This window comes from Anser anser, assembly GCF_964211835.1.
Source record: "Anser anser genome assembly, chromosome: 4".
Classification (NCBI taxonomy): Eukaryota; Metazoa; Chordata; class Aves; order Anseriformes; family Anatidae; genus Anser; species Anser anser.
This window is the reverse complement of record NC_139724.1, coordinates 62,339,596-62,361,426: the sequence shown is the minus strand read 5'-3', so window position 1 is coordinate 62,361,426 and position 21,831 is coordinate 62,339,596. Positions and strand designations below refer to the sequence as shown.

The 21,831-nt window shown below is 37.1% G+C and overlaps 1 protein-coding gene across 4 annotated transcripts in view; it reads right to left on the bottom strand.

Annotated features, from left to right (window-relative positions):
- The window catches only part of FAM184B (family with sequence similarity 184 member B), a 39,386-nt gene that overhangs the window by 2,663 nt on the left and 14,892 nt on the right, over positions 1-21,831 (bottom strand). For all 4 annotated transcript variants that reach the window (XM_083835763.1, XM_083835762.1, XM_083835764.1 and 1 more), the window contains 8 exons: positions 20,981-21,742; positions 14,853-14,963; positions 8,978-9,190; positions 7,583-7,736; positions 6,301-6,413; positions 5,217-5,401; positions 609-726; positions 338-442 (listed from right to left, as the gene is read on the bottom strand). In XM_083835763.1, coding sequence (XP_083691889.1) covers positions 338-442; positions 609-726; positions 5,217-5,401; positions 6,301-6,413; positions 7,583-7,736; positions 8,978-9,190; positions 14,853-14,963; positions 20,981-21,742 — 1,761 coding nt within the window. The remainder of the gene's footprint in view (positions 1-337; positions 443-608; positions 727-5,216; positions 5,402-6,300; positions 6,414-7,582; positions 7,737-8,977; positions 9,191-14,852; positions 14,964-20,980; positions 21,743-21,831) is intronic.

Below are 21,831 nucleotides of genomic sequence, written 5' to 3'. Positions count from 1 at the left end.
TGTTGCCCAAACCCAATTCATAATTTTGCTTGATGCATATGGTATCAAAATAACAACTCCCAGTTACCTGCAGTTAATGGCTGTGCTTATTCCAATGGAAGACTGAGCTCATTGGGGGTCTACTGCTTTATATTTGCTTAAATACTTGTACCCATGTGCTTACATACTTCTACTGAATTTAATGTTTTACTCAGCACCTCATTATAGGTTGGCTTCCTGGAGTTCTACTGAATAACAGTAGAAAATTAACAGGACCTTTATTGTCCTTGTCATCTGTATTATTCAAATAGCAACAAAACATCATGATTTGTGATTTTAATTGAATTGCCTATCTTACCTTTGTAGAAGGAGTCAAGCATCCTTGATTAGGGTTGAAAGAAAATGATCGATTCCTGTAAGATTCAGTGTTGGCTAAAAGTGAATGGTGAAATTTTCTTCCTTCCTGATGAAAAAGAAAATTACGTGTGCCTCTTTGGTACAGAAACATACATTTTTCAAAGAATTGCAGGGCAGAAAGAAAGTATTCATCAAAAGCAATGTGTGAAACACTGAATAGAACCTTCCAACAGATTCCAAAGTATCTATGTGTATGTAGAAGGAAATCTTACCACCAGCTGCTTAATAATCTCTTCTCTCTCACTTAGTTTATCTTGCAGACAGCTTATAAATTGTATATCTTCTGCTCTGGACTCCTGCTTTCTTGTCTTTTCTTCTAATTCCTTAAGTCTGTGTGAAAGAAAGAATGCAGACCAGCAAAAACACTTCTTTAGGCCAGGTTCAAGAGACACCTGGGCTGTGCTCTTAAACTCCAAGCCTCGGAGATACGGACATAGTAAGGACCCTCTGATAAAACAGGATGTTATAGAATATAGAATATTGTGGAGTTCCAAAGCAAATTTTCTACCCAGTGTATAACCCATCCCCTGGTGTAAAATGCTAACAAGCTTGCACATCATATTGCTAGTCTAATTTACTAAAGAGAAAAATCTCTGTCACCATATCTATGCATATCTGTATCCACCTGTTTTTTTTTCCTTACCAATAATCTTAGAATCTACAGCCTACTTCCAACCATACTTGATAAAGAGCTGAGAAATACTGATTTCCTATAACTTTCATGAAAAGAGAGGCTTGGATATACATGCTGCTTTAGTTTGTCCTCTAAGGCAAAACCTGTAGTTTTACTTTGGCTCTTTAAATGTCTTAATCAGGGAAAAAAAAAAAAGAGATCTAATCAGAACTTACACCTTCTTAGAGATGGTGTGGAAACATACATTTCTTTGACCTATGAAAAAACAACTGATTATTTCATCAGCCAGATTCATGAATTTTGCTGCTCAAGAAACTAAGTGCTATGAAGTTCATCTGCCATGTTGTTAAATTAATTACAGATACAAACCACTCTTTTTTTTCTTTTTTTTTGGTGAGGGGAAACATTTTTGAGAGGAAGAAAAAAATCAATCTTTCTTATACTTTTGATTTACTCTACCTCAGAATTCAGATATGAAGATAAAATTTACTGTCTGAATGTTTTGAGACCCTACTTACCTGCAAGTAGGGCTCTCTGCAGAGCTGTGCTGCACAGCTGGGATTTGAGGAAAAGACAAAGTCATGACCAAGGACTGTTTGTGGGGGGCCTCTGCTGTAGAGCCTGAAGCACCACAGAACTACTTACCTCCCAAGAGGGCTGCAGAGTGCATTTATTTACATGATACAGTGGGGGCTGCAGTTTGGGAATATCCTGGGAAATTTGCAAGGGAGTAAGAATGAGCATCATCTCAAAGGTGCTGCTGCACTGAATAAAATTAAGTACAAAATGATGGATCAAGGTCTCTGGTATTATCTGTGACAAAGATGATTTTACATGCCATAAAATTGTAAGAGGTTAAGTGCAAGGTTTAATTTGTTACTGTAAATTGTATGTATAATGCTTTACTTTAAACAATATTCATAGATTATTACAATATATCCATGTCTTTCTGTGTTTGCAAAGGAAATACCTGAACACTTCTATTTCAGTGCTCATATTATTCTATCCATAAGCTATAAAAAAAATCATGCATAGTAGGAATAATAATTAAAAACAGAACTCACTGCTGGTATGAGTCACAGTTTATTTAAATGGCTTAGTTTCTAAGGAGAAAATCTTTGCTTGGAGATTTGCCTGCTGAAAGCAGGTAACATTTTTTTATTTCCGTCTGGTGATCTTGTTTCAGTGTTGTCTACTTCTTGTTTATGCTTCATTTTGAGGTCTTCTACCACTAGCCTTTCATCAGTCTTAAAATATGTCTGAATTCTCACATTTTAACACTTGTTTATTATGACTGATGAAAGCATGCAGTTTTCAGGTCTGTTACTGACAGCAAAGGTGGCTAACAGCACAGCTCTGGGCTTCTGCTTACTGATCTGACTTCAACACTTCAGTTGCAGTTGAGGCTGATCCACACTAACACTGAGAAAGAGTAAAATTATTTGGAGAAGAAGCCCTTGTCCTTCAACCTTCAGGAAGTGGGGGGCTATTTCATATGATGCTATCGGTATTCTATCTATGGTCAGCTTGTAGATAAATCTTAATGGACAAAGGTGACAATAAAGTATTATAGGAACTCATACCAAGCAAAATTATTTTGGAATCTCTGGGATTTTAATAGGAGGCTCCGATGCTCTATTTCATCACCTCATAGCACCCCATCAGAAACAATAATGTCTACCACCATTCTAAAAAAGTTTTTTCTTAAATGTGAATGTAGGAAATGTTATAGCAATGCCTTAGCTACAATGTTCATCTTTAACAGGCAATATATTTTGAAAAATACTGCTATATCATTAGCACCATCAACTGAAAAATAAAAAACGCCTGATATTTTTCAAGCCTAGCCATAACATAGCTTTCTGACACCAACCCCCAAAACAAAAGGCATTTATCGAAGAATCATTATCTTACTGCCTTTTGTTTGCTAATATTTTGTTACACAATGGAGAAACTTTTTCATTAACTCAATGCAAAGAACCCATCTTTTGTTTACTGACTGAAATAAAGATGTCAAACTCAGCAGATTAACAACTCTAATTTTCACAAAATGTATTCAGTTTACCTTTTCTTCTTCATCTTTTTTTTTTTTTTTTTTTTAAGTATTTCATTTGTTCCTGAATGCTTCATTTGTTTCTGAAATGCTTCAAGAAAGGCCAAAATGCTCATGGAATATTTCTGCCCTTGAAATTAAGAGCACAGCCATGAGGGTGATTGATTTGGCACTCAGCACGAAAGAAGAGTAAGAGTGAAAACAGGGGATGAATCCCTGAGACGGATCCTTAAGGGTAGAATTAAACTCTCATTCAGAGGGAGAGTCCCTTCATTTTAGGATTTGTCCTCTCTTCCTGTAAAAAGAAACTTTTTATGCTCAGATCCTAATCCTTACAGAAGGTTTCTGTCCCAGAGGTAGAATTCCCAAAATTCAAGAGAATCAAAATGGAAGTGATTACTTCAAGCAGATTACTCATTACACTTACCTGGCAACAGTAGGAATATTAATTTTAAAAAATTGGTTAAAAAAAATTTAACATGTGCAAATAGCAAGCCACAATTAGCTTTCAAATCAGAAACAACTACATAGCATAAGACAAGGTTGTTGTTGTTACTGTAACAGTAAAAACTGTTATTTTTACGCGCTCCATAATTTAACTATTCCTTTACCCAAATTATTCATCCTACAAAAGCAAATCAAGAGCTGCAGGTTAATGTTCCAGATCACGCACGGGTTAATTTCATAGCAGCCTGTATCAGGTACCTAAGAACATTTGAGCTCTTTGGTTCTACCTCCTGTTATTTGAAGGATTTCTCCTTACATAATTTCCATTAATGCTTCTTTCTCAAATGCGTACTGCAGTAGAGCTACACCAGCTATCCCCCTGTAAAGATTATCCTCCAGCCTAGCAGCTTTACCATTTGAGGCCTTTTAGACCTCATCACTGACATGTGAATAATTCTTCTCTTCATGAACAGAAGCTCTAAATTCCTTCAAGGTAGCTGGAGGGCACTGATGAAACTCTCTGGTTTGCAATTCTTTCTGTTGATCTTGTTTCAAAAGCTTGAAATGAAAGTCACTTTTAAGTAACTCTCCAAAGAGTGCAAAGGAAAAAAAAAATGTTTCTTTCTCATTCTTTAAATATGCACTGACTGGTAGACAGCAACAGAATTACTCTGGCCACTCTGACAATCTTCAGAGAGACATATCCCTTGAGTGCTTTTCTCTAGACTATGTAGGATGTTATTTAAAGGACTCCTTTAAAGTTATACTCTTCAGAAATCCTTTTATATATACAGCTTGAGTAGTTAGGGCTATACATTCTACATGATCGCAGAAAAGAATTGAAAGTTACCCATGAGCCAGATCCCTCAACCTCCCTGCAAAGAGAATTTGTTAAGCATCATCATCCAGAAACTTCAAATGATTCAGTGGCCCTACAGATGTACTGGACAGTGAACCCCAATCTTGTCTCCCACATAAAAACTAAGTTCACCACTTTTTCTCTACAGACATGAGAAAACTGCTACTACAGCAATGCAACACATGCTCTGTGCCTGTGGCTACACTAAGAAGATGCAATCCACTTTCTACAGACAGCCAAAACTACAAGCCAGCTCACCAATTCCTGTGCCCTGATAGCATATTACAGCTCCAGGCTTCCATCAGCCCAGGCACTGTCAGTATCTGCTGTCACTGCCCTCACCCTGCAGTGCCAAGGTGGCTGCTATAGCCCTGGCAGAGTCCCACAGAGTATGTGTGGCACTCTCAAGTGTTCCCTTCAGAGTTAACAACCCTTTGGTTTCAGCTATACAGAGTGGGTTTAAAAAAATGACATTTATTCTTGGAGACTTTTTTTTATTATTATTTTTAGTAGCTCTTGGGTGAGTTTAAGGTTTGTCTTTTCCAAAGCTTTGAAATAAGGCTGATGTTATGCAGCTTTTCTCAGGTCATGCCTGTGGGGCTACACAGGACGTGTTTATTTGTGACACGTAACTGAACAGTTAGTTCAAATGCTATTATTGAGGCTGGAGAGAGGAATGTGATAGTACTGCTTTTGCAAAACTCTCAGCATCTCCAACTAGACCCTAAGAACGGAGAGAATCTGACATCACATTTAGAACACCTCTAATGCTGGCGGTAAGAATAGACTCTCTGGATAGTACAGCGAATTGTGAATTTAAGGCAAACCTTTTGAGCTGTTTTTCCCTGTCCTGAAGCTGTGCAGCTTCTTGCTTCTGTGACTCCAACTCAGCACTGAGTAGTTCCATTGTGTCCTTCAAAAGTAAATTCTCTTTCTTGAGCTCAGAAATTTCACTCTGACATTTTTCCAGTTCATCGTGAAGAGATCTGATCTGGCTCTGGCTACTTCCTTCCTAAGAAAAAGGCCAAATTTAGTTATTCATAGTCTCTTATTATTAACCTTAAGATCAGAGAATCATAGAATGGTTTGGGTTGGAAGGGACCTTACAGACCATCCAGTTCCACCCCCCCTACCATAGGCAGGGATGCCACCCACCAGACAAGGTTGCCATCCAGTTTCTCTGGGCAACCTGTGCCAGTGCCTCACCACCCGCTGAGTGAAGAATTTCCTTCTAATAGCTAATCTAAATCTCCCTTCTTTTAGTTTAAAACCATCCCCCCTTGTCCTATCACTATCTGCCCGAGCAAAAAGTTGCTCTCCATCTTTTTTATAAGCCCCCCCTTTAACTACTAAAAAGCTGCAATGAGATCTCTCTGGGGCCTTCTCCTCTTCAGGCTGAGCATCCCCAGCTCTCTCAGCCTTTCTTCATAGGAGATCTGATCATCTTCATGGCCCTCTGGACCCGATCTAACAGATCAACATCCTTCTTGTGGTGGGGGTCCCTGAGCTAGATGCAGTACTCCAAGTGGGACCTCAAAGATCTCCCTGTACTTGCATGCATTGCTTTTGCATGAACTGATTTTTCAATTCTATGTGAAGTTCTATGAGCAAGACAAAATCTGTGGTCATAATTTCCTAAACATACCTTATAGTCTCCATATTTTTTTGTAACATTCATTCATTACTTGTGCTTTCGATTACAATCTTTAAATGTTAAAAAAATCCTTCATTTTTTCCCCCATTTTATTTCCCCATTTCTAAGCTGATAAACAATGCTAATATTTAAGTGTGACATAACGGACGGAAACCTATTGCATTCCTGTGAGAGACTTTTATTATGTCTAGAGAGAGAAATGTGATACCACTTTCAGAAAACGCCACAAGATAACGAAGTAGGAATTGGATTCTTGCCTGTTGCTTCTTCAGTGTCCTCACACTCTTCAGCTCCATTTGGAGCTCTTCTATTTGTTTTTTGAGATTAGTGCACGATGTCTGCTGCTCGGAAAGTTCCATCCTTAGAGATCCTAGTAACAACCAGACTGACAATCATTAGGGCAGTCGGAGGCCAGGTGGATCGGAGGTAGATACAGACAATGTAGATGAAAATATTAATACATTACATTTGCTTTGTCTCACAGCTCCTTTGCCATTAAATATTATAAACAGGAATAGAAAGAAAAAGGAACATGCATTCTCTCTGGTAAAAGCTAAACCTATTATAGTCAATGCCATTGAGCAACAGTAAGAAGATACAGAGCTACAACAGCAGTAACACAACATCATAATCAGAGAGGTAAAGTCTGTGTCAGCTGTTTTGCAAACTGAATCACGATAATTGCTTCTTCTAACCTTGGACTTTAATAGAGCAGCCCTGAGCTTCTCTGTTAAGTCTACTGATGTTTTATAAAAGGCCGTAACACAATGCTGAGATTTCAGTTTGTGCTAACACACACTGCAACACTTAAATGAGGGAATCTGTCATATACTGCTACTGTTGTGTGGATTGGGTACAAGTTTCAAAATGGATCACGTACAAGGAGAAAGAAGTTTGTCTCTCTCATTCCTACAATTTTTCTTAAAGAAGCAGAACAGAATTTCTCTATTGAACATACTAACTTTAGAGAGCAACAAATCTTTCGAGTAAATTTGCATACTGAATAAAAAGCAAGAACAGAACGCAGCTTATATTTAAAATACTTTTGAATTATTCCTTCTTTTTTATTTATAAAAGCCTCTTATAAATGAGCTTTAATAATCAGAGTTCAAGCCTGGAGATATTATGGGTTCTCATATTGCAGTGTTCTGGTAAGATCTGAACTATTTAGGGAACTTTCTAAACTGACCAAACAATATGTATGGAGCTACAGATCTCCACTGCTGAACTCTACCGACTTGAACCATATATAATAATTCCTCATATAGAAAAAAAAGGAAACCTATGTACTAACTACAATATTCCAGTTTAATACACTACCAGATGCATAGCTGTATGTTGCATACCAGCTGCTGACAGCTAAGAGCAAGGTTAACAAACAATGCCAAGTGTGTATTGCTCAAATTTAGGTTATGGGAAAGGAGATTCACAAAGACCTGAGTTCCCAGAAGGTGACAAAGAGGATGAATGGGATGAAGGTCAGGGCTTCTCAGCATATCATCAAGCAGTAGGAGCTGTGTATGACATGAGACATTATACCTAGCAGTAGCGTTTGCTGCTTCTGTATCTGCTGGAGTTCATCATGTAATTCTTTCTTTGCTTTCTCTTCCAAGGTTTGCATTTCCAGCCTATGAGACTGATGTTGGATTTTGAAAGTCTCATTAAATTCCTTTTTCAAACGCTCTTCTGCTTCCTGTAAGCAAAGTACAACCCCAGAAAATAAAATAGTTGGAACCTGTTTATCACTTTGTTGTTTTACTTGTAACGCCTGGATGAATCTGGTCTTTCATTGCAAAACTTTTACTATTTTCATCATCACTTTACATGACACTTCACCAACACAAGAATAAAAATGACCTGAAGTTAAAAAATAAAACTTAACTTGGACAAGAGAAATTATTAGGTATCTTCCACTAGATTTGCTTTACATCATGAAATAATAGCAATGACACAGACATTTGACATTAGAAAGATATTTTATTATCCAACATACAAACCCCCCAGATTTGACCTGTATGACTATATTTATCACACTGTATCAAAAAAGACTTCTATCTTTTCTATAATTTTTCTTGGACAGAACTTCCACTGTCATGAGAAGTGCTCCTGATACACTGCCGAAATATTATAAATGATGGAGCACTTGCTATGTAGTGGCTCTGAAAATAACCCCCTACTGCCAGTTTCATTTCTACCAGCCTTCAGCTTGGTTTGTTAAAGCTGGGATTTTATTCTGAATATGTAGAAAAGATATTAAATTCTTCATCTTTTTTTTTTTTTCCAAATATGTTTTAAAAGGAGGTTTTTCCTAATGTTTGCAATATCAACAAGGACATTAGAACTCCATGCCATAATCACATGTAGGTTTTTTTAAGCTCTTTTTTTTTTTTTCCTTGAACAGCTACTTTGTTGAGTACCTCAATATATTGCATTAACATTTAGTCACTGAAATAAATCCACTTGAACCTTAAAAAGCTTTGGTTATCTACTTACAGAATTGATTTCTTGAAGGTATCTAAGCCAATACACATCATTATACATGCATATTATAATTCTCTTAAAGTATTTATGTATAAATGAATAATGGATGAAAAAGAATAAAATAAAGTCCTTTTAATAGCATGCTTAGGAATTCCCTTGTATTTTTGAAACCAGAGCAGAGCTAGAAGAGCTTGTATTCATCTCAGTCTAACTGTATAGGGTAGGATACATCATTTTATGAAATACTTCATTCCACTGTGATCTCAGTTCAAATGTCAAAATTAAACAAAAAACTTGAAGATGTTGAGGTTTCAGTAATAACAGAACAATTCATTATGTGCAACAATAGCTACACATTATTAAGATGAAAGGTAATAACTAAGTTCATAATCAGTTTATCTTTAGTTTAGCCCACACAATTTATTTTTTTTAGCTAGTATCTCATAAACTGACCTTGAGTTCCTGTTTTTTGCTTTTCTCCAACATTTTTAAGACTTTTTGATGTGATGCCTCCAGTTGCAGTTTAACATTCTGGTTTTCTTTAATGGTGCTTTGAAGATCCTGCAAAAGCTTCTCTTTTTCTTTGTTGGACTGTAGATTATGCTTCTTTAGTGACTCCTTGAAATTATTTGCTTGTTGGTCTAATATTTGCTTCAGCTGAGCCACCTGCCAGAAAAGTAAGTCATAAGGATAGGATTAATGGCTACACTCACAATGGAGAGGAACTATGCAAATTTCAGTATATTTTATGAACTTGTGTTGCTCTATGAAAAATAGCAAGATGCTTGCTTCATGCAATGAGCCCTTTGTTTCAGTGAAGAATGGAGTTACGTGATTTTTTCTGTGGCAGGAGAGGTTTAGGTTGGATATTAGGAAAAATTTCTTCACTGAAAGGGTTATGAAGCATTGGAACAGGCTGCCTAGGGAGGTGGTTGAGTCACCATCTCTGGAGGTCTTCACAAGATGTGTAGATGTGGTGCTTAGGGACATGGATTAATAGTAGACTTGGCAGTGCCTGTTTTATTTTCTCTTCAGAGCAACTAAGAGCCTGAAAACATTGTAAAAAAAGATGCTCCATTTGGTCTGTTGGTTGTTTACCATTTTGAGTAAAATATTTGGATCTGGTATTCACAGAATATTCACAGAATATCAGGCGAAGAGGATTTATTTCTGTATAAGGAAGATTCACGTGAAACACAAATGTTCACAGACTTCAGGTGATGTGGAGATAACTCAAAACCTGACTTGAACACACACATCTATCATCAGAACTACGTAACTTCTTACTGAGTCTGGTTTCTTTACCTCTTTTCTTTACAGCTACAAGAGAGGAAGTTACTGTTCCATTTTTGAGTATGTTTATGGCTGCACAGCTGCTGTTCCTATACACAAGTCAATATATTGTGTTCCTTCCATTTAAATAAAATTTGTCCTTTAGTTCAAATCCACAAATCATTTTTTTCTCCAGCTAATTGGTGGTGGCCGTTACTGATCATCACTGATCTTGTACTTCAGTTTCCCTCCGTACTCTCTCCATCAGTTTGCTCACAAAGAACCATACCAATATTATAATTAATGTGGATTTCCTTTATTAGATGGGGTAGTGTGCTATATTTGAACTTCAAAGTTCCTTAGCCTTATTACTGATGTTTCACATGTTCTGAGATTTACAACGCTATCTGTAATTTACACATGACAGAAGTCTGCAAGCAGAGATGAACCTCGTTAAAAAACTCTCTAATGGAGCTGCAAACTTGGGCAGCTGACTTTCTTCTACTTGGTGGTAAAACCAAGCGATCAATAAAACTTCCAGCTGAATCAATTCAAAGGAAACATTTTCGAATGTATATGTCAGAATAAAAAACTTAAAATGTGTTTCCTTCAGACCAAATTCACTGTTTTAAGAAATTAAAAATAAATTATTTCCTCACTTGCAAGGAGAGAAATGGCTTTATTCACAGCACGCAAGGGAAGAAGAGATGGCAGAGATGGTTCTGCTGTGTGTGTTTGAGAGAGACAGCAAGCATTGAGGCACAGAAAAAACAAGAGCAAGGGAGTATGTGCATGTGCATTTGAAGGTAACTGGGACACTTACCCAAGTGATGAAGGCCTGGGTTGACCAATTACAAGTTAATACATAAGTGAAGAAGTAGCAACAGGAGACAGTAGTATCTTATAACCCAGTGACAAGGAAACTCTTTAAATGGTGAGAAAGCTGGCAGAAGCAAAAAAAAAAAATGAAGCCCAGGTCTCTCACACTTCATGGGAACGCTAGCTTGGTAGGTAAGAAAACAACAATAACACCCCGTGTTATGTGAATCAAGACTTTTATCTTGTTCTTTTTTAAGTGCCAGAAAATGAAAGGTTAGTTTTACCATCTCTCAAACGGTTTCAAACCAACTTGGTACATATCACTGAAGCTATGCAACCAAATTGATTTGAATTAGCCAATTTGAAAAAGCATCTAGCACCAGATGCCCCAAACTGTGAATTTTATCGAGCTAATCTTCCAGTCATTTCTTGGCCTTTTCCTTTGTGTCATCCAAATAAACACAACTAGCTGGCTGAACAAACAAGTGAAGAATATACTGGGCAAGTATAAGGCTGTGCATGCCATTACAGTTGGCTTGCCTTCTGACTTCTGCTTTGATTATTTTAATTCACTGTGCTTCCAAGCACTATGAATATTTGAAGCCTAGCTAATGTCTGCTCTCCCTTTCTTTTATTTGTTGTATGTAAGTGTAAAATCTCAAAGGCAGGATCTAAAGTTGGAATCAGAGAGAATATTTTGACTTCCTGTATCTTTTAAGTAGAAAGATCTGAGTTTCTCAATGCATTGCTAGGGGATGAATTTATATAAAAGACTTAAAACTGCCTTTTGATGTATTATAGAAGAGTCACCGCATTTGAAAGTTTGTTCAGACAGTGAAAATAAGGTGCCTGAACACTACAGGGTTTTACTCATACTATGATGCTATTACATCAAAACACTAACACAGCATAAAAACTAACAATAAAATAATGAAATGTTATTTTATTGTAGTCTTTAGGCTTATTTCACAGTTACTTCAGTTAAGTTCACAGTTAAATGCCTTCCTAAACTTATGGCAACTCCTGACTGGAGGGACAGGTGCAAACATAATAGTCACACCTCTACTGCTGCTATCATTATTTGGTGGTGCCTTCAAGACCATGATCAAGGTTCTGGGCATTACTGTGTTAGCACCGTTCACAGATATATCACAAAGGGATTCCTGCCCTTCCATTTTATGTACCTTGTAATTCCAGAATAGTCTCTGGCACACATGCTGAAGAGATCCTGGAGTGCCTAAGCAAGAGACTGAAGGACTCTCATGAATTAGCAGTCAACCTACACAGCTGTCTTTCCTTCCATGGCACCAAACAGGTGCAAATCTAGCTTATTTATTCAGAAATATCTCAATAATAAGGAAATACTGTCATTTTGAAGTGCATCCCCAGAGAGAACAAATTATCATGATTCTGTCTACTCTGCACAGTGTTCTAGCTATGTCAGCCCAACCAAAAATAAGCCCTATGCAGCCAAGAAAGCTATTTTTAGATGTGAAATCGTATCCAGGTTAGAACTGGATTAGTAACAGCACATTGCCTAACCTCTGAGGCGGAAGCTCTGGGCTGAGCCATTGCAAAGTTCCCAGCTGGGAATCATGCCCTCAGTGAAACATAATGTTGTACAGTAAGTGGTGTTTTCTTGGCTGTGAATGGTCAAATATTTATAGAAGTAAAGTATTATAAGTTGAAATTACAGCACTTCCTTGACAAAACTGCCAAGCAGCTGGTTCAGAGAACAACCCAGGGCATACCAAGAACAATGCAGAGTTTCTCTTCAGAAGAACCATTTCCATCTTCACCCTTTTACAAGCACTGTAAGATATACTGAAATGTTTCTTAGTGTTCTGTTGATACTTACCATGGTATTGCGAATATAATATATGACATGATATATGCTATTTTATATTATTTATTTCTGTATTTAGTGACAATAATTTTCCAGCAAACCTTGCATTTACCATGAACAGAAGAAACATAGGTTTCTTTCCTATTTTTCTGGCCTGAATGTGTGACTTCAAGAAGAGTAATTTGCTGGCTCATTGCTTTAATTCTTGCATCTGCAAAACCCGAACAATAACTGCTTCACAACGTAAGCCTTTTGATTTCTTTGAGACCTTCCAATGGAATATACCAGCTGCATATAAATATGCAATATTATCGGGTTGGACAGTATCCCTCTCTTCCCATCATACCTCAGAATGAGTATAACTTTCAGGCACTACACAGCAATGCCAGCAGTTTTCAGCTTTGAATAGCCTAAGATATTTTTATGGAAATATGTACATTAAGGGGAATTAGAAAAAGAATACAGATGACTGATTTCTAAGAACCCACATGTTGCATTAGGTGCAAGGAAGACACTCTGGATAGGCCAACACAAGTTGGATTGACCTGAAACGCTCTCAGTGAAGAAAACTGTAGAAAACAGTATTATACACAAATGTGTAATAAAACCTAAAACCAGGATTTAGCTAGAAATTTTAAGAACATTAAGAACTACACTTAAATTCTGTATTTCTAACACTGAGAAATGGACAGAATGTCACAACGCAACTGCTTGATACCAGAAAGTATAAATCTGTTTTACAAGAGAAATAAAAGGGAAAAGACCATACTGCATTCAGAACTAGCACAGCTACTACAGCTTGAATGGGAGAAAAAGCAGGTGTTATATAGCAAATGACCACAACTCATGCCCCGATTGCTGAAATATACCACACCAAGCAGTACTAATAGCAAGGGAAAGTGAAAACAGGAGGAGATATGACATCTTACTTAGGCCCCCAGCGAGCCTATCTGTCCTTTCTATGTCCTTGAACACTGAAAGAGAGCTTATTATGACTACTCAGAGTCCACAAATGCCAGCTGAGAAAGATCTAGGGTTTCATCTTTTGCAGAGCTGTTCCCATGCAAGCACCTACTGAGCTTGCAAGAAGTGAAACTGGTTAGAAGCACTGAAGATACAAAGTGATGGAAATTATAGACAGTCAGTTAGGAGAACTGTGGCGATCTCTAATTCACTAGTACAACAGTGTCAGCTACCTAATTCCTGTTGCTGTCCATTACTTTTTCTTGAATTAAACTGAAGAAATTTTGTATTTGGGGAATATTCTGATTTCATTTTGTAAAAATTTGGCTCCTCAAAACCTTGATTGTCAGGGAAAAAAAAAAAAAAGATGACAAGTCCTTATGATGAAACATATGCATCCACTTATAATCTTCCAGAATGGACAATCACAAATCATTTTATTGCTGAAAAAGCCAACAAATGTAATGATATATTTGGGATAGAAAAATAAATGCAGCACTGAGCATCAACAGAACTTTTCACTAGGGTAATGACTTCAGTTCTCTTAAAGCATTTACTTTACAGCTTATCTACAAGATAAAAGCATCAAAACGTTCACAAGCAAAACCTTCACATGAGAACACTGAAGAAAAAGAAATATCCTGAGCATAAGATTTTAAAGCAGGTAATATTTGCCTAAGAAAACTGAACAACGCTCCAGGGGAACACCTGAGGCAGAAAACATATATTCACAGTTGTGAGGAATTTTAAAGGTGCACTCTACCTCGTTAAGTAATTGCCTTGCAGCAGTTCTGCTTTGTTTTGACAGAAATTTATTTATCTAACCTGAAGGCATGGATTTTCAAATCATGACACTTTATTAAAATTTTGCAAGATGTAGTAATCTGGAAAACGTGCATCACTCGGCCTTCAACTACCTATACATACAGCTGTTAATGGATAATCTAATACTAAACCATCTCAGGTATTTATTTCCAGATTAATCCATGTTAGCAGATTTGCATTGTGACTTAGATGTAACTGGAGCAAGGAACGCTATATAAGCCGTGTCATCCTCAAAGCTGCTTTGGGGTCACAATAGTTTCCCTTTTTCATTTTTGATCTTGAGGACATGCAGACATAGCTAATGACTCATATATAAAATACTGTGCGTTCCAAACTGCAGCAGTTACTTTATCAAGCAGACAGAACAGAAACAGTGATCTATCTATTCAACCGGTTTTCCATTCAATTCTCTTGCTCAAGGAAGCAAACAAGAAAGCCCTTTTACATGTCTATACAAAAAAAAAAAAAAAAAAATATCAGAAAGTGAGGAATATTCTAAGCCCATATAGCCCTGTATAGGGTTTAATTTGGGGGTTTCATTTTCAGATGACAGGAAAAATGAAGTGCCTTCTTATTACTGAGTTACATATATGCCCAGCTTACCTCAAGTGAAGAGTTTTGAAGTTTCACAGTTAGGGCTTCTTTCTCTTTCTCTAGTTGCTTTATTTCATGCTCAGAGTTTTTTTTAAATTCATCTAGCTGTGTCTGGAGCTCCTAAAGTTAAAAAAAAAAGGGGGGGGGGAGGAAAGAAAAGAAGAGAGCATGCAATAGCTGGGACAAAATAGACAGCATGAAAATAAATTACTTAAGATTTCCTTAATACCTCTCTGTGACTCTCTAAGAAGAGATAGTTACAAGCAATAATATTTACTGCCTATAAATAATAAATGCATCCTATTATGCTTTTTCACTAAAATGTGAAATGATCTGACTCATATGAAGAATTTTAGCCTGGCATCATTCTAAGTATACCGTGTACAAACTCATTCACATAAAACAATACTGTATGTAAAAGGCGGAGTCCTTTTCATAAGGCTTGCACTTGATAAGGCAACTGTGTCCATTGAAACGACGCACCTCCACATATTGATCATATATGAATACCTTCATGATCAGATAAAATAATTTACTCCCACAGATTCCTTTATGAGAAGCAGGACTGCATAAATACATGAACTCCAGCAGTTTCAGAAGACAGACATGAATTCTTCTGAGGAGCACTTAACACAGTTCAGAGTCCCCAAAATCTAGAGGTACTGTCAACATTAAGTGATAGGAGCTGCACAGTTTTTACGACTTCACAACTCATCTGCAAGAGTTTTAATTATTCTCAAGTAGATGTTGAACTTGGAAAGGTATAGCAGTGTTAAAACCAGGAAAAACAACAGAAGCACCATCTTAGCAATAACAAGGATCATTTGACCCGTAGTCTGACTGTCCAGCCCTACAAACTGCTGTAATCTTTTTTTTTTTGTCTATTAGATGCCTGACAAACACACAAATATAGTAGGAGACAGAAACTAAATTTCTCCTTAGTTTATGTGCAAATGTGGCAAACTAGTTGGCATGCACTGAAGTGTGAGCATCACTGAGCATTAAAGCACATGCTTAAGACTAAACACGTGTTTTTCTACCTCTGAATGGACTCCAGCTCACATTTAGGTTCCTACTGCACAGGAATATTACAGATTGCAAATGTGCTGCAGCCAAACGATTCCATGCCACTGGGCAAGAGAGCAGAATTTACCAGAGAGCACTTCTCAGGGAAGTGAAATTCTTTTAAGAATGTCTTACGCCAATTGCTGCTAGTACCTACCAACAACAAAACAGTGGCTTGGCCACTTAAAACACATTGAGAGAAGGTATTGCTCTGGCAACTTGCCTGAAGTTGCTCTCTTGTCCATGAGAAGACATTCTTTCTGATTAAATAAGGACATACATACACACTTATGTATTTGTTTGTAACCAGTGGTGAAGTAATTGATAACACCTGCATTCCAGATCCATTTATTAACACTTCGTAGAATTAGCTTCTTTGCATAAACAATGCAAAATGTTGATTAAATCAATGGATTTAAGTATTTCACAGCAGAGATCTGTGGAAATTGAAGTCAGAAATTGGAATACACCTACAATACATTTTTCTTCAGGAGGGAACTTACATTAATCACTCCAGCTGTCACACACAAAGCACTCAACGTGTTGCTAAGAAGGCAGTTTGTCACATCAAGGATAAATTCACCTTCCTGCCTCTGGAGCTTTTCACAGAAATACGTCAGCTCGACTTTCTTCTTTCCTTTTTTTTTTTTTCACTAAGACCATAGCAAGAAAATCCTTGCATTTTATGATAATTCAAAGTGCCTCCAGTGAGGATAATTCAAATGATGTCACTGTGACCAATAAGATTAAAGACAGATGAATTAGAGCATCTATAAATAGAATACGTCTACCTTCTGCATTTTTTTCAGCTTGCATGAAGTTTTAGACTAACTTGATTTTCTTTATATGCCTCATTACAAGATCTTCCAACCCATTTAACAGCTATTCCTTCAGACAAATCTTTTCCTTTTGGAACTGATAGTTGCCTTTACAATGAAAGTTCTCAGTGTCTTTTACTCATACCCCCTTTTAGCTACAGCTTCCATAGTCTTTGCAATACAGTAGCTATAGAATTTGACAAAACCGAGGTAGAAGTCTGTGGTCTCAGCTATCTATTTTGTAGGGAATATGCTATTTCAGTGGACATACTCCACTGAAAAATACTGGCTTTATTTTAGTAAACAGTGTGAAACTTTAACGATTGAGGGTTGCACGCCTCATCTTCAGCTGTTTATCTTTTTTTTTTTTTTTGTAATTTTGGTTTGGTTTTGTGTGTGTGACTCACTTGAAAGTATGGAGGCTTCCTCAAGGATAACTTTAGTTATTTCAGAAAGTACAAAGGAAAATTTGTTTTTGTTATGTCTCCAATAACAGGTCTAATTTTCCACAGTGGTAGTAAAACAGGAAAAAATATATAGAAAAATAAAATATATATACAAATATACAAAAAAAATTTGGGTCTGTACAATTGATTAAGGGGAGACATTGCGTACAGAGGGAACTCTCGGGATACATACATTACTGACTGTAGTAAGTCCGTTCTTGGTATTATTTCTGCTTAGCTTTTCAGAAGAAAAGAACTGCTCTCTACTAAAAAAATAATTTAAAACATCTGTATTTCAATTTGACTTAACAAAGAAAGTCTGACTTGAATATTGTTCTCTTCCAGTTTTTGGTTATAGAAGAAGTTGAATGCTTTAATCTGATCTAGCTCAATTTTACTTTAAGGATATAAAGTAGCGTCTTAGCTGTCATTGAGCAACTGATGCACTTGAAGTTATGAACAGTGTTCCACTGGATGAGGGCAGAGCTCTAGGAATCTTACAGGACTGACTTCTATAGAATAATCTAAAGGCCCTTAATGGTGAAAGAAAAATTACATCGAATTCAGTAGTTTTTGGCATGCTTTGGAATGTTTAAGAGCAAAGCACCTGTTTAAACTCTTGCACACCTTCAGAGCCTCTCATTTGGTTTTGTTTGGCAGAAGTCATTTGCTGCAGTTGCATTATTTGATGCTTCAGTTCGTCTACTTCATTAAAAACTTTGCTCTGGGAATTCAGTACAGCTTCTGTATCATCTGTGGTAGCAACATTTACATTTCAAAGAGCATAACTAACTTGTGGAATGTGAGTGACTACTAACAAGGGAAATAATTCAGAATGACATTAATGAGCGTCTTACCTGCTTTTTGCAAGATTTCCTTCTCCTGAAACATATTTCTCTCTGACTACACTTAGATTTTCCTTCACGCTTTTCAACACAATTTTTTGATCCCAGAATTTCTTGCTGTGTTCCCTAAAGCTACACTTCCAAATTCTAAAATATGCATTGTGCTTCTATGTTTATTACATATGTTATTTTTTTGTTATCTGGAATAAATCATCATTTTCTGTCTTGGTGCAGTTCCATGGCATGAATCTTTGACCTAGAAAGAATGTTTAAAATAACCTTTTGCTCTTCCATACCCTTAAAGCGACTCTGTTGCCAGAATATTTGTAATGTGGGGCCATTCCATCAGATGCAGTAAGCATCACTGTAAGGTGAACACTCATCAAGAGTTACCATTTAAAAGAAGCCTGAAATTATCCTAAATTTGGAACAGGACATATTTCCTTTAATTTTCTGACAACTTGTGCTGAAAGATAATTTTTTTTTCCAGTTGCTTAAGTATAATAATTTGTAACACAATTCATAATACAGATGCCTAAAAAAAGAAAAATCATCTCCTACAGACTTGCTGAGAATTGTCTGTCTCTAACTAAAGGGAAAAATTGGAGCTTAACTATTGTTGCATTTCTGGAGGTTCTAGCCTCAGTTTCCAAATATCTAACATAATACTGCAATACTTACTCAGAATAAATTTCCATTTGTTCCTATATGAATGCTATTTGAGTAGAACCTCATGGATTAAACCTACTTGTATTTGACACTGTCTGAAGGTGAAATCTTAAAGGTAAGCGTGTTTCTTTTACCTCTGTCATATGCCAAAATTATTCCAAAACTAGACTGAACAGATCAGACTTAACGACTTGTCATCCTTTATATTCTTTCTTCCACAGTAATGATAATAAACATGAGCTAACATGATGCCTTTCATCTAAACGTCTCAAACCACTTGACATACACTAAGGAGAAAACAGAAAAATCGCTTTGCTTAAACATCAGTCCTTTTATCTTTCATGCATTTTGACAGCTTTTTTTGGATAGTATTTACTGATGATCAGAGGCATTACTGATTAAAGAAATGCTTCTGTTTCCAAATCTGCCATTATCCATAGGATTCTGAAAAAAAATTAATATTTAACCGTGACAACAGAAATAGCCAATTAAAAAATTAGAAGTTTCTCCTTTCTATTTAAACTAGAGAGAAATAGAAAATAACATTGTGTCTAACTGTTCTCCTTCCAGATTTAACCTAGTCCCAAACTCTCTTTAAAGATTCAAGGCAATATGCTAAGCTGGTGTGTAAATCAGTCTCATTTATAGACTTAGAGGATCTGAAATGTACAAGAGTTGAGCAGATGTCTATCAGAAGAGATTTCAGTTTCATCTAGCTGATACTGAATTTAGAAATTAAATTGTTCAAGACTCCACCTTTTTATACCCAGTTCTTGTCAGATTTTAAATTTTTTATTCCTAAAACACTGCCTTTTTGACACAATAACTTAGAACAGTAAAATCACGTGTATAAATTTTCGTGCATCCCTTCTCCATTTTTCCTGAATATTATTTAAAGAGACCACAAGAAATCAGGATCTTACTTGTCCCTCCTCCCTCTTATCCCTTATAAATATAGAGCCAGGACACTTTCCTTACTGAAACAGATACTATGGATTTCCCTGACTCAATTGGAAAAATGGTTTATCTGCATCTCTACCATTCATTGTAACATCTCTGCTCTTCTGTGGAAAGTAGAGGTTGTTCTGCTATCGATCTACACACTGAGAGAATGGTCCTTAATGATGTCAGGGAAGGTGAATTCAACACACCCTCCAGCCTTGCAAAACTCACACAGGCAGTGACTGTATTAAAGGCTGAACTCCCTCACAAAACATTCCCAAAGAGGCCCACAGCTGTGCACCATCACCAAAGTGATGCTGTCTGGCAAGACTTGAGGGCAGATAGTGAAAAGTGTCACAGATGTTTTGGAGGAAATGCAGCTGACTGGGGTGATCCTGCTCTCTACAGGATTCTGGGGTTCTCTGAGACTCTGAAGGAGATAAATCTTTCTCATTAGTAAACTATTTTTGTGATTCTGAAATGCTCCAAATCTAGACCTTCAAGGTATTTTCTTATTAATATGTTAGGTTGCTGTCACAGTTTTGGGGTCAGGTCTAGCAGGTAAGTTTCTGTGATGGAGAGACCAATATTAGAAGGAAGTGGAACTGTTGAGCACAAAGCCTGGCTGGGTGCTTTGGCTTCACTGCAGTTCATCAGCGTCTCTCCCACACCCTGACCTTACGTACCAAATGCAGCCAATCTCTGCAACTGCATCTGGCACAAGGGGCAATGAAGCAGAAAGGGGCTGCAGAGCTGTGCTGCAGCTGTGCTGTATGAGAGATGCACCAGCTTGGGTAGACAGGCAAGGTGTGAAGTGAGAAGTAACTGTGAAACTCACCACACGAAACTTCACAGGTGTAAATGACACTTATTAAATGTCACTTGGAATGAGGCATTCTTTCAAGAGTCATACAACACAAAGCACTTCATTCCTAACCTGCCAGCTCACTGCATGGTCTCTTATCTGACCACGTTCATATCAATACATTGAGCTGCTGACAGCTACAATGCAAGTGGAGAATGTACTGTGTAAGTATCACTGCTAGTGTTAGTGCCTGGTTGGTTCTCCACACTTCTGGGCAGGAAAGTTAACAGCTCTGTTCAGTCAACAGACAAATTGACTTCACTTCTCCCTCAGGGGAGCATTCAAAGACTCCCTCAGTCTAGCATTCAAAGACTTCTCCTAATGAGTTACTAATCATCTTAACTCTTTCTTCAAAATTCTCAGCACCAAAACTCCCATTTCTCTTCCAAGCCTCTAGCACTGCTTTAGTGTTTACAAAGCTTTTGACTCAAAATGATGTTTAAAAGAACTCTCTTTGCCCAAATTTTAAAAATATACCGTTTTCTACCTGTATTCTCTCTTTCAGCTTCTGGGAATGCTTCTTCCTCTCATTTATCTTCTGGCTTTTCTCCTCTAGGTCTGCCTCCAGCTTCTTTACTTGCTGTAGCAAAAAACCTTCCTTAGCCTCTGAGCTCTTCCTTTGCTCCATTTCTCTTTGCTGACAATTCTTTGTTTCTGCCATGGATTGCTGCACAGACTTTTTCAAAGTCTCTTTTTCTCCCTCACAGGAAGCTTGCAGCTGGCTTGTTTTCTGGGTATATTCCTTAATTGCTCTCTGGTTCTCACTCTCCAGGTTTTCCATCTCATTTACTACAGCTTGTCCTTCCACATTGTATTTTTCATCTAAAATTTCTTTTCTATCGAAGTTTTGTCTCCTAGATGCTTTGCATTCATTCATCAGTCCTTGAGACTCACGATTTAAATGCAAAAGTTTGTTTTCAAAGTCTGCATTAGTATCTACTGTGTCTGTGGAAAGGACCATCTGTGCCTGTTGTACTTCTGTCCTCAGTTCCCTCTCTTCCACCTGCTGCTTGCACAATGTTAACTCTGCCAAGGCTTCTTCCTTTAGTCTCTTATGTTGTTCCACTGCAATTTCAAGGGCTTGAATATGTTTTCTCAGCAATTGTTCTTCTTCAGCTTTGCTTTTATACTGGAGAATTGTTTCCCTTGTCTCAGCAAGAATGTGTTGAATTTCTTCTTCATGAGCATCTCTCAGAGCCTGTATACTAGCCTCGTGTTCATCATTCTTAGTGTTCAGGGCATATATCACCTGTAGATAAAGGAAAAGAATATAGGAGATTAAAGTATCTGGTAAATGGTAGTGTTATGAATTCAGTTGCTATATTTAGCAAGAGAACA